This window comes from Elephas maximus, chromosome 7 (assembly GCF_024166365.1).
Source record: "Elephas maximus indicus isolate mEleMax1 chromosome 7, mEleMax1 primary haplotype, whole genome shotgun sequence".
Lineage (NCBI taxonomy): Eukaryota > Metazoa > Chordata > Mammalia > Proboscidea > Elephantidae > Elephas > Elephas maximus.
This window is the reverse complement of record NC_064825.1, coordinates 60,742,381-60,755,242: the sequence shown is the minus strand read 5'-3', so window position 1 is coordinate 60,755,242 and position 12,862 is coordinate 60,742,381. Positions and strand designations below refer to the sequence as shown.

The 12,862-nt window shown below is 39.0% G+C and overlaps 1 protein-coding gene across 1 annotated transcript in view; it reads right to left on the bottom strand.

The window, feature by feature from the left end:
- Positions 1–3,711: 3,711 nt before the first annotated feature.
- The window catches only part of LOC126079308 (interferon-induced very large GTPase 1-like), a 223,474-nt gene continuing 214,323 nt past the window's right edge, over positions 3,712–12,862 (bottom strand). The window contains exon 2 of the mRNA XM_049890241.1: positions 3,712–10,884. Within this exon, the coding sequence (XP_049746198.1) occupies positions 5,159–10,882 (5,724 nt within the window). The 5' untranslated portion in view covers positions 10,883–10,884 and the 3' untranslated portion in view covers positions 3,712–5,158. The remainder of the gene's footprint in view (positions 10,885–12,862) is intronic.

Genomic DNA, 12,862 nt, shown 5'->3' with positions numbered 1-12,862 from the left:
GATTTTTTTCCTCATAAGTCTATTATATTAGAGTGCAAACATTCATAATATTACGTAAAGGCAGCATCATTTATAAGAGTAAATGTGATTATTAGAAACCTAATACCTGTCACAGGTAGATCATAAACTCATCATGATGCATTTATTCTACAAAATATTTGAAGATATTGAAATTAATGATGCCAATTTTTATATTTACATATAGCTGGATAAAAATATGCATTGAAAGAAAAAGCTTTAAGACTACAAATAAAATTTTATATAAATCACTAATCTCTATATGCATCAAGAGATGCTGGAGGATGTTGCCAACATGTTAAAAGAATTATTTCTGAATGTTGAGAATGTGTGTGATTTTTGAACTTCTTTATATATTTATTTTTGAGTTGCTGACAATGAGCTTGTATTATTTCATAGACAGAAAGAAAAGTAAAGCCCCAGAAAGTAGGAGGGAGGCTATAAAGATGACAATTTAGTTGACACTAGAGACAGGACAGGGCTGTTTGCACTAGAAGCAGCACAAAGCAGGACAAGAGAGGCTGTGAGGAGGAGAGGAGCATGGAAGAGTCTGAAAAGTTCTTGTTAAGACCTGAAGCTATCCTTCTGTACTGATAAATCTTCTCGGCTTCTACCTCATGATCTCATTTAACCCCAGAAACCCAGAGTAACAGAATGAATGATAAAAGAATACATGTGAGTAAACTGTTTAGACTGACAGGAAATTTCCACCCAATGTGTTTTCCTCTAATCTTTTTGCTGTAGCTCAGTGTGCGATGAGCATAGCTCAGAGTCCAGAGTCCAGTAGAATCCAGCAAAGTCCTTTAGCCCAGCACTTCTTCCACTTCTCTCTCCATCTAATGTGTATCAATGCCCTTTCATGGTCTCAACTTTTCTTTTCTGTCTCATGGCCACATAAATAATCATCTCTTTTGTTCTACCCACCATTTTACCTCCTTTTTCTCTTCCCATACCAGCTCCTTTTTATTCTACTTGTGACTCAAGTGTCAGATATAACTACCAAGAGTCACCATCATCTGGTACATAAGGAGAAAGGGGATTCCTTCATTTCTGCTCCTTAGTTGTTCTCCGGAGTACACCTTCTTTATGGCTTCTCTCAACCCAATTTTGGGCCATAATTCACTTTGCTTCTGGTTAATTCCTAGAATTCCAGAATTATACTGTTTCAGAATTTAGCAAACAAAAACATTAAAAAAAAAAAAATTTTTAAACATAAGATGTAAAAAATTGTTTTGTATTTTATCTGGAAACCCTACTATGGACGATTGCTCCCATAGCACAGGGGTAATTGAGAGAGTGATTTTGTGCTTATATTTTTCTTTATTCACCTGTGTGTTTTTGTATTGCCATAAAATTCTACATGGTTACATTGAGACTTACTGAAGCATTGGGTGATTAAAGGGAATCACAATTTTGAACAAAATGGAAAAAGAGAAAATAAGTGCTTCATATAATTGCCCTGCAGTCCAAGAATAGTACCACAAAACACAAATTCTTTTACTGGGTCAATTTTTACATTCTTTGTTTCTTAGACTTGCTTTTCATCTTTGTTCTCTGTAATGTGCTAAGTGAAATACATCTAACAGTGCAGAACTCTTCGGGTCAGAATGAACAACTGACTCTACTCACTGACATGATCACATGCCTTTTTAACTTATACTAATCAGGAACGCAATAAATGTAGTAAGGTTCACCAAGAGCCAGTTCCCCAAAAAATGTTTCCATCTAAGGGTGCGATATTCGGTCACTTCCATGCACGCCACTGGATGCAGCATGGGAAAGAGAACAAAGGGGAACTCGGGGCCTGGAGTTGATACAGCATAAACTAGAGATATATATGTAATGGCCTGCATGGGAAAAGTGAAGAGCGGTAAGAAGAAAGTACCTTTTGTTTAAGGACAAACAGCATAAAAGATATTCCCATCTAGCAACAAGACTGATTATTTTAGTACAATTAACTAGTCATGGGTAGTCATGGAGATAGAAAAATTTACTATGAGCTCAGAACAGGGAGGAAGCCATTTCTGACAAGAAGGGAATGGGAGAGAGAGACTCGATTCCCAGCTTCCCTATCAGAGAACACTCTGAGCCCAAGGCCTCAGTTTAGGTGGCCTGAATGGGAACCATAAAGGCAGACTGCCCTCTTAACACCCTATAAGAAAGGAAGACCTCCTTCATAACTTCTCAGTGAAAAAGCTCCATATCTTTATCTTAAGATTTGGACTGCATCTCTTAGGACCTAGCTACCTAGGAGATTATAACCATTTGGAGTTCACGTTCTTACCCAAAACCCATCTCTGGAAAACCAACCATGTGTGGCAAAGAAAGGAAGACTATGCAGTCACTTTGTTCATGATTTTAATCTAGACCCATCTTCCTATGCGTTTGTTTTTCTGATAACTTCCTATGTGTTTGTTTTTCTGATAACTTCCTACGTGTTTGTTTTTCTGATACTGCTTATGTAGTTTCTCAGTATAGGGTCATTCACTAATGCCAGAGCAGGTCTTGTTAGTTAGAGGTATAGATTTACTATTACTTCTGCTCAGCTACTACCATCACTCCTTAGGTAGTTGGAGGCCATATGTGTATTGGCTAAGAGCAACAACTTAGAGTCTGATTCTCAATTCAAATCCATGTGCCACCATTATTATCTTTGTACCTGACTCAAGGGATTGTTGGGAGAATTAGGAGAGGGAGAGACCAGGAAGAACTAAAGTAAGAATCCAATTATTACAAATATGCTCATTCCCTGCTTTATTTTTCCCTTCTCCTTAGATACCCATTCACTGTTCCTGTTGCCATTAAGAGGCTTGCTGATTTTCTTGTGAAAGCCAAAGAATTTTGGTGGTGATATCTTCAAGTTTGTGTGTGTTTATTACATGTACGAATATGTGACTATTGATATTATACCAAAAGACATCAATACTTTGAAATGCATTTTTGAGAATCAATAATAATGACCGACAATTATGGATACTTTTTATTTGCTACCATGGCCTCTATAAAATTACTCCACATTTTAGATTTTGGTTTTTTTTTTTTGTTTTTAACTGTTAAAAAAATGCCTTCAAGTATCCCTGGTACTTGAATGATAGAAATTATTTTCAGTAATTCTTTATATATTCGGTGAAGTATGATGGTGTTAACTGGTGGGTGTTTGTTTTATTGTCTTTAAGCCTAACATAAATGAAGAGTCCAGAGAATATTGTGATCTGCCTATCCACACAAAATTGGAAAGAATGTGATGTCCTATTTCAATATTAGCATCAATTCAATTATTTCAAGTCAGTTGACCACTTGTCATCTACATTTTCTACTCTAAAAATGTATCTGAGCTGTTTTTTACAGAATAGACACAAATCTTCTATGTTCCCTATTTACTTCTCTCACATTCTTGAGGTTGGTGAGGGAAAATTTGACATGTCCACACAAAAAGTCTAATAAATTTCTTTTGATAAGAAACATGCTTAATTTATCAAAGACATTTAAAATTTTTCTACCAATTCCGGCTTGAAAATTAAAGCTTATATATTATGACACTTTTAGTTAATGAAAGTTCAGAAAACAGATTTTAAATATAGTAACCTTTACATTGATCAACAAAACTTTATTGAGTATCACACAATTTTCAAGGATAAAAATCACATAATTTTCAAGGATACAATGGTGAAAATAAAAGTCATATTTCTTGCCTTTATGGAGATCACAGCCATGTTCAGGGTGGGTAACTCGGATGTGAAAAAAGGATCCTAGCTTGTATTTTATACCCCTGCTTTCATATTGAGGGTGCCCTGGTAATGCAGTGGTAAAAGCAATCAACTGCGAACCAAAAGGTTGGTGGTTCGAAACCATCAGCCACTCCACCGGACAAAGATGTGGCAGTCTCCTTCCATACAGATTTACAGCCTTGGAAACCCTATGGTTCATTATGAGTTGGAAATCATAGGCCTAACAGCTAGGAGGTCATCATTTTACCTTTACAAATGTTGACCATGTTCTGTACTCCCCACCCTAGCTATACTTCTGGGTCTGCCTTTTTAATGTCTCCACCCCTAAAAATGTCTCCTGAGAATTTCTTTATTGACAGTGGGGAACAGACATCTTCCTATGAAATGGGCTTTGTTTCTAACTACAGGTATACATCACTCCAACTTTATTACATCAGGAGATGCTTGCTACTCTTACCAGGACTCCTCTTCTAAAGTGCAGAGGGAAAACCACACTGTTCAGAAGTCCTGGTTTCTCCTTTGTAAATATTTTGCCTCCACGAGTTGTTCTTGAGACATGGGTTTTCCATAGGTGCCACCTGTCCTGAAACAGATTGTGAGAAACACTGAAGCGGCTTGAGGGGACCAAAGAAGTGGAGTCGTTTGTTGTTCCTGAGCCAGCAGATAAGCATTCTTACCTCCCATATGTGAGAACCCAAGTCCTTGCATTACTGTTCCTAATGGAGGGTCCACTGTCAGCCCTGGGCTGTCTCATCTGCCTTAGAGGCAGTATAGGGTGTCCACTGTCAGCCCTGGGCTGTCTTATCTGCCTTAGAGGCAGTATAGGGTGTACTAGTAAAAGGAAGCACAAAAATGCCAATATGTCCAAAAAAAGAAACTCTTCAACACAAAAGAATTCCAGTAGATCAGGTCTTGAGAATCCTCCATTAGTGACTTTCTCTGATTGTTTAGATGTTCAGACACTGCCCTGGATAATGTATTTCTTTACTCTCTGGCCACTGGCCAGTTTCAGCTGTGCTTGATAGCTGTGATCATGATCCTGTTGTTCAAATGCTATGAAGAGCATCTCACGAGCATAATTTGGAGATAAGCTTTTTTTTCTTTGTAATTTTTTAAAAGGTGAGTTTAGGGAAATGATGGGATCTCATTGAATTTAATGACTTTGTATTACCTGTGTCCTTAAAAATCAACATTCTTTTTCATTAATGGGTTAATAATATTCTAACCTTGTGTAAAAACTTGATTAAAATTATACTTCTTCATTTATTCTCAATCTTATTCTGGGAACTAATCACCCTTAGATTTGTACATAGCTCTATGTTGTCATTCAAACTTTCATGCCCAAAATCAGTATGTTCTTTTCAGAATTTTTTATTTTCTGAATCTAGCAACTTTCATGTGATCATTGGGGATTATTGTTTTTTTAAGTCATCCAGGACATCCTGCTTTGTGATTTTAGCCCATGCATCCGGAATTTTACCTCTACCTGTGAATTTTTTCTGATATTTTTCTTCTAGGTTTGATCTGAAATGACAGACAAACCATTTCCAGTATGGCTGCATGGATGAGTCTGGGGTGATACTCCATAGGGCGCAATCCCCACCTGCCTCTCGATAGTTCTTATACAGGATTTCAGAGCCATTGTTCAAAAGCAAAAAACAATCACTTGCTACCAAACTAGAACAGGTATCAATGACAAACTGGTCTGTTTTAGTCCGTATGTTGAATGTTTTTGTACACCACTCTGATCCAATCACAGCCTGAGGACGGTGGAAAGAAACACTGTGGTCTCCTTCATGTGCAGGAATTGTGTTTGTACAAACTGCTCTACAGAAAGGACACTGTTTCCAGCAACCACAGAGATGCTCAGACAGCATTTTCTCAATTTCAGGAACCATTTCCTCTACAGACATACTCAAACAATTCTGTTCTACTCTTTCCATTGCGGGATCCAAAGCTTCACTCATTACTTCCTTGAAAAATTGAATATCATTTATCTCCTGATGTTCAATGCTTACCAAGTCTTTTCGTGGAAAGACCAAGTTATTTTCCAAGTGATCACAGAATAAATCCAACCATTCAGATGCAGTACTTCTTTTATCTTTAACTATTGCAGTGGATTCATGAATGGCAGAGAGTATGACATTTTTTATGTCATCTAAACTGATTTTTAAAAAAGTCTTCATTTTTTCACCTCCTTTGCCTGAAAAATATATTCGAATATTTTTTTCAATATAATTCCTAAAGAAATATTTTGGATTATGAAGGTACTCACAGTAATTATCAAAGTTTTCTTCTTCTGCTAGACAGATGAGAATGTGTTTCTCCAGATTAGCCCTGTTCCCACTGAACGCAGGGAAGGTAGCTCGTATATCCCCAGCCATTTTAGAGGGCATTTTATTCCATATGGTGGTGGAGATAGCAGGAATGAGCTTATGCCACAGAAATTCAACAAACGCTTTGATGGAAGTTGCTCCTTGGCAGGAGATCTTAAAACTCATGAAGAAATCATCTTTCTTGCTTTCCAGATAGTTTACAGGATCATTGGCTCTCTTGAATTCCCTGTGCATCTCTTTAAAATTCTCTGATGCTCTTTGGAACAAATACAAAGATAAGTCAATTTTGTATCTACTTGTGAATGTGTAGCTTTCCTCAGTGGATGCAGATGTCACCTCCTCCTCTATCAGTCTCAGGATTTCGTAGAAATAACTTGGATTGTAATCACGCCGTTGCCTTCTAAAATTATTAATAATTTCAGTAAATCTTGAAAAAATGTAATTAGTAGTCATTTTTATGGACTCTTCATCATGGGTCTCTACTGTCCTTCTCCATGCTAACTTCTTCTTTTTGATATATATATCATGCTTAATTCGAAAGTGCTCTTTAGAATTATCCTTTACAATGTCCACTATGTTTTTCTCCTTTTTGAAATACTCTAAGAGAATGTTTTCAGAATCCACATCAATGTCAGGCTCTATAGCAGGAGACCGGATTGAGGCTATATCATAGACCCATTCTTTCCAAAGCTGATTGAACTTCTTGTGTAGATCTTCCTCACTCAGTTCCTTGCCCTTAACAGTTAAAGCCAACTGTCGGCTTCTTTCCAAGATGTCATTATCATAAGCTGACTTTTTCTCTTCCAATTTTAAGTGGCTTTTCTTTAAATGAATAAGTTCATCAGCTTTTCTTTTAATCTCTGAAATAAGTGCCTCTTTAACCACTCTCAATTTACTTTCAAATCTTGCTTTCCACTGAACCAGTGTTTCATTATCTGGATCCTCATTAAAATATTTATCAAGGTCTTGCTTGATAGCATCATATTTTTTTGTCACTGGAGCTTCAACTTCACTGGTTCTGAGGGTCTGGATTTTTCCATTCTGAATCTGGTTGGTCAGCTTGTCCTGCAAGTCCAGCACGTGGCTCCTTAGCTCCCAGGTCCAGTGGTTATACATTGTTTCCAGTTTGCTCATAGCCATGACCTCTTGAGTGTTCCTGAAACTGAAAATAAAGTTTTCACTCACCAAGGCCCTCCATAAATCTTGAACTCGGAATTTTGCTTCTGATATCTTCATGATGCTGCCCCTGGATTCCTTCTTGGCAGTCCCAAGTATTCTGCTTTTCAGTTCCTGGACATTATGGCTATAGTGAGGATTAGGAGGGGCCATTGGGGGATTGCCATCCCAGAGGTGAGCAAAGTAGTACACGTGAGTGCTGATATCAAACTTGATGACATCACTGAAGCAGGTTACATCCGAGCACTGTTCTTGTTCAGCCGCTGTTGCTGCCATTTCATCTAGTCTCTGCTCTAGCCACCTTCGTCCTTCCATAGTTTGGTCTTTAGCTGTAACTTCCCCCACATTCTGATGCACAAACAGGCAACTTGGGGAGATTTTTACTTGTTTCATCCTGAGAAAGGCTTGCACAACTATTTGTAGAATATCCTGCATCTCTGCTGGATTCTCTCCAAAAATATTGATCAGAGTCAAGTTTCCAAGTCCAATGACAAAGGTTGCTAACTCATTATCCCAATTCTGTGATTTGGTGCTGAGTTCTGGTGCCCGAAGTCCTTCTGTGTCTACAACAAGGACAAACTCAAAGCCAAGTTCCTCTTTGAATGACTCCTCTACCTTTAGGAGTTGCATGTAGGCCCCCCGGGTACACCTCCCTGCACTGACAGTGAACTGCAGTCCAAAAAGTGCATTCAGAAGGGTGGACTTCCCTGAGCTCTGTAGCCCCAGAATAGAGAGTACAAATAGCCGTTTGTCTCCAAGTTTCTCACAGACCCTGTCAAAAACAGCAGCTACCCACTTCAGTGGGACATAAGAAGTGTCCCCATCCATCAGCTCAATGGGAACCCCAGATATCATCAGGTCAGCTGCAATTTGGGGAAGGGAGAGGAAAAGGTCATCTCTTGTAGAGCAAGCTTCTTCCAGTGCTTCATAGATCTGTCCAACTTCTCTGAGAAGGTGCTCAGTTCCCAAGGTACTGTCACTAATGTTCTTTGAGATGGCTTCTAACTCATTCTGCCAGTGTCTGAGGGAGTTGCTGTTTGGTGCCTTTTGCTTTTCAGTTTGTACCAGTGACCACAAAGAACTTTGCTCCTCACGCAATTTTTCCAAGTGTTGTATAGTCAGGGTGTCCAAAAACACACTCAGCCACTGCAGGAAGTAGAGTTTGTTGTGGGTTTCTGAATGATCTTGCAATATTTCAAGGAAAGATCTCATTAAATCATTGAGAGGAAAGGCTTTCCTGAACTGCTCATGTCGTATTCTTTGTTTGTCTGTCTCAATCTCACTCTTATGTTGCTCAATACTCCGGTTCCCCTTCTCTCTGAGATAATAGAGTTCTTTGTCCTTCTTACACCAAAGATGCCATAGTTTTCCCTGAAGGGGTAGTAAGTTTTCCTTTATCTTAGATAACTCCATTTCTCCCAAGAGGGCATTTAGAGTCTGTGCCTTTTCTTTAGCTTCCTTGCAATCTCTCTGGTCTTCATCTATTAGGAATCCTTGCTTACGAGCAATATGGGCACAGTCCTCTAAGCTGAGAGTTGTGTTAGATAGCTCTAGTAAACGTCTGATTGTACACGTGAGCTCTTCTGTTAATTCTGCCTCATTTCTGTTCTTGATCCCAATTCTCACTTTCTGGCTGGAATTACTGGTCATAGTTTTTTCTTTGTCATCAAGCAAACAGATCAAAGGTTTTGATGACTGGCACAAGTTATGGACAATTTTTCGGTTTTCTTTATTGCTATCAGAAGCTGACATGAGGACCACAATGAGAGAAGAGACTTCCTGCAGGAAAGTGAGCTGTTGTTCATGTTCCTTTGCATCTCCATGGAGATTGGTGAAGGTCACGCACTTGTCAAATGTGTTCTTATCTTTGTTCCCTGGACAGAACCAGCAGATTTCTACCACACCCCCCATCAGGAGACAGTCTTTGCTGCTCCCACTGCAGTGTCTGTGAAAGAAGACATCGTGTTTACGTTTACTGAGAAGAGAGTTCATGATCTGAGATTTGGAAGCAGAGAAGCCATTTCCAACTCGAATGAAGGACACAATGGAGGTAGATACACGACACATCTGCATATTCTTGTAATTGTTCTTCCCATTTGCTGATTTTCCTGCTTGCTGCCAACTTCGTCTAATTTGACTGAGACACCAGAGAGAGAATTCAATCTGAGAAGAGCAGGGATTGGGCACCACAAGAGGAAGGGCAAATTGACAAGTGGAAAGTTTGGCTAAAATATATTGCCTGGCCAAATCGTCTGCACAGTGATAAATTGCCATCTGAATATCCATTGGGTGAATGCGGCATCTCTGATTAGGGGCTGAAGGATTAATGGCATTGTCACTGTCTTCAAAAATCTCCTCATATGGGTCAAAAGCCTCACTTTCCTGGCTTGGATAGACTGGGTCCTCTGTGTTTCCACCATCTTTGGAAACCAGGTATCTCAGCTCATAATCGAGCACCAGCAGCTTCTGCAGAAAATAAAATGGAAGCTCTTGTTCAGAACTGGGCTGTGTGTTGTATACAGAGTTTTTACAAATCAGATGGAAGTCAGCTCTCCCCAGCCTCTTTGGGTAGTGATGCTCTAGTCCTAGACGCTGTAGCAAGCTTAGGAAGGTTCCATTTTCTATCAGTTTTGTTCTGTTATTTTTATTATCATCTGCCACATGGGGCTGTTTATTTGTATGGCTGAGACTTTTCAATTGTTTTTTTTCATCCTCCATTTGCAGAGAAGATACAGTGGCTTCAAAATCTCCATCAATGAGCAATTGCAAATCTTTCTCTAGGTTTTCCCAGTTGTGATGTGCCCCAAGTTTGGTGAGAACGTGTGCAACTTCTTTAGAGAGTGATTGTTCCATATGATGTCTCATTAATGACAAACGTTTTGATTTCTCCTCTTCAGAAATAGCTGTGATTCCAACTGTGGTTGTCAGCCCTGTGAGCACCAGGAATGCCTGAGCCCTGTAGCTGCAAAGATTTTTGAGCTCCTGGTATTTATCATGGGCCATTTGTATTTCATGCAGTAAGCAGTCTAATTCATCAAACCCCAGGAGATACTGAAAAGTATTGTTCAGCACATGGTATCCTGCACCAGCTGCAATGAACAGTAGCAAGAGCTGTGTGTCTGGCTGGTCTGTTTGTTGCAGCTTCTCCGAGAAGGATTTCAGTGACAAGCTGACCTCATAAGTGGCCATTCTTTGAGCTTTCTCTACAGTGTCCTGGGACTCAGTTTTGGTCTTCACTTTTTTGAAGTCATTTTGGATTTCTTTTAGGGTTTTAATGAATTCAGAAAATTGAGAGATGTTGACTTGCTCTTGGTGTATTTCTGACTGGAAGATCTGCTCCTTCTGAGACTCCTGTAACTTTGAAAGGCTATTTGAGTGTGACAGATTAAGCAGTTTCTCCAGGGCCCCTGTTTCCCAAGAATGTTGTGCCTGGGATTTTAGCTTCAAGAGGTCTTTTTCTTCTAGGTGTTGTAAGGCTTGGGCAGAGGTCACGCCTAGTTGTTCCTGCAGTGTGGGCAACCAGTACTCAGCAGCCAGCCCCACTTCTGTCAGCATCTCTTGGAGATCTTGCCTCTTTTCGCTTTTGATCGGGTGTTCATCAGGGATGGACTCTGCTGTGTCCATGACTGTGGGGAGAACAGACACTTAGTTAGTCCAATTGTGTTCTGACCCTCAAATGGGTCAGCTACCTGGCCAAAATTGTGATTGTAGTAAGGATGCAAGTCTCCAAGGCTTTCTCATTCCCTCCATTCATTGTTACAACAAATACGTTTTGTTAATGCTTTGTGCCTCTGTGTGTGTGTGTGTTTAAGACATTATTCCAAGTGTTCTCAATATGTATTGCCATTTTTGTTGCCGCGGTGAGTTGTAATTAACAATCTGTCTTTTGGCACCTCCTGTCCAAGAGTAAATTACATGGAGACCATTAAACTGAGAGTCTGAGTTTAAAAATATGTATGTGTTTGATAGCCTGATGTTAATTCTTAAAACAAAAGTGGTACCACCAATTCATTCTCTTTCTCTACTACGTACTGTCAGGACTGTGTTGACTAGTTTCATTCCTATCTCTCTGTCACTTCTTTTGGGAACTTTCATGATCTTTATTTCCTTTTCACCGCTTCCCTTTTTTTGTTGCTCATGACCCTCTAAATGCACTTCTAATCTGTATTATATCTGTTGTTATGTTACTACTTTTTATTTACCCCAGTTAATATTTTTTATTACATGACTAACTTTCTTTATACTGAGATCATCCTAATCTGCATGTGTAGATTCAAATTCACTCTTGTATTCAAAGTTTTGTTAGTGTTATTTTTCCCCCTTGAAATCCTTTAGGTCATATCTTTGGAGGGCAGATGAAATGAGATTTCATATGTCACAACTTCACAAACTATTTAGGTTTCCCTTCTTCCTGAGATTCCTGTCACATTGAAAGGGACTATTATATTTCCAGGCCAGTGGATGTCCAACTCCCCCAAATGAAGTTAAGTCCACGTGTCTTCAATTTCGCCTCACAAATTTCTCCTCAATATCACTTTTTTTTCCACTCCCCCACCCCCTCTTCCTTATATTTTGCCCCATGTCTTAATTGGATTGTTTTAATAGTCATCTGGTGACTTAGTGGTTAAGAGCTGCAGCTGCTAACCTAGAGGATGGCAGTTCAAATCTACCAGGTGCTCCTTAGAAACCATATGGGGCAGTTCTACTCTGTCCTGTAAGGTCTCTATGAGTCAGAATCGACTTGATGGCAGCGGGTTAGTTGGTCGGTTGGTCGGTTGGTCGGTCACCTTAAATCCTCCTCTGTATAGTCATTCTAATTTTGTGCTTTTCATCTGTCTCAGTGTCACTAAAATTTGAATGTAGACTTTAATGTCACTCTAAGCAAATTAAACCAACCTTCCCAACTGAGGGTACCTGAAATAAGCAGATAAATTTTTAAAACAAAATCTTTAAAGCCTCAAGGATTTTCCTATGTTGTAAAAATTACTTGACCAATTCTAAATAGTAGGAATGAGAGAAGATTTTTCCAGATAGCAGGAATTACCTGATAGAAAAAGTAAATCACAGATGAGCTTGACACTAAGGGGAGATTTACTAATCCAGAAGGGATGATATGCTGAGAAGTATGGGAGGCTAGGAAACAAAAGCTGGAATGCAGAGCCTTCCCATGAAGAATCACTCACAGTTAGGGTTAAGGTCACAAAGAGCTGAACTTTAAAACAAGCTTTCACCCAGCCTTGCAAGGAGTGTGCCATCTTTGCTTTTATTGGAGGCCTAGAATACCTCAAGCCCTAAAATTTCATTAAAATAATCCCAGATTGCAAGTGCCCACTAATACCCTAGAGAAGCAAATGAACATATTTCCATGTGGAAAATAAAAATTATCTAATCCTCAAATTATTTTTACAAATAATTTTTAAATCCCATTAAAAATAAGCAGAATATAAAATAGCCAGGCAAATGAGATGACATGATAGCATGAGTAAAAACAAGAGTAATTTAAATCTTTCAGCTAGGAAATGGAAATAGTAAAAAGTGACATAGCAGATTTGAAAGAGAACCCGAGAAATCCAGAAACTAACAAATACAAAAACCAAAGTAGGA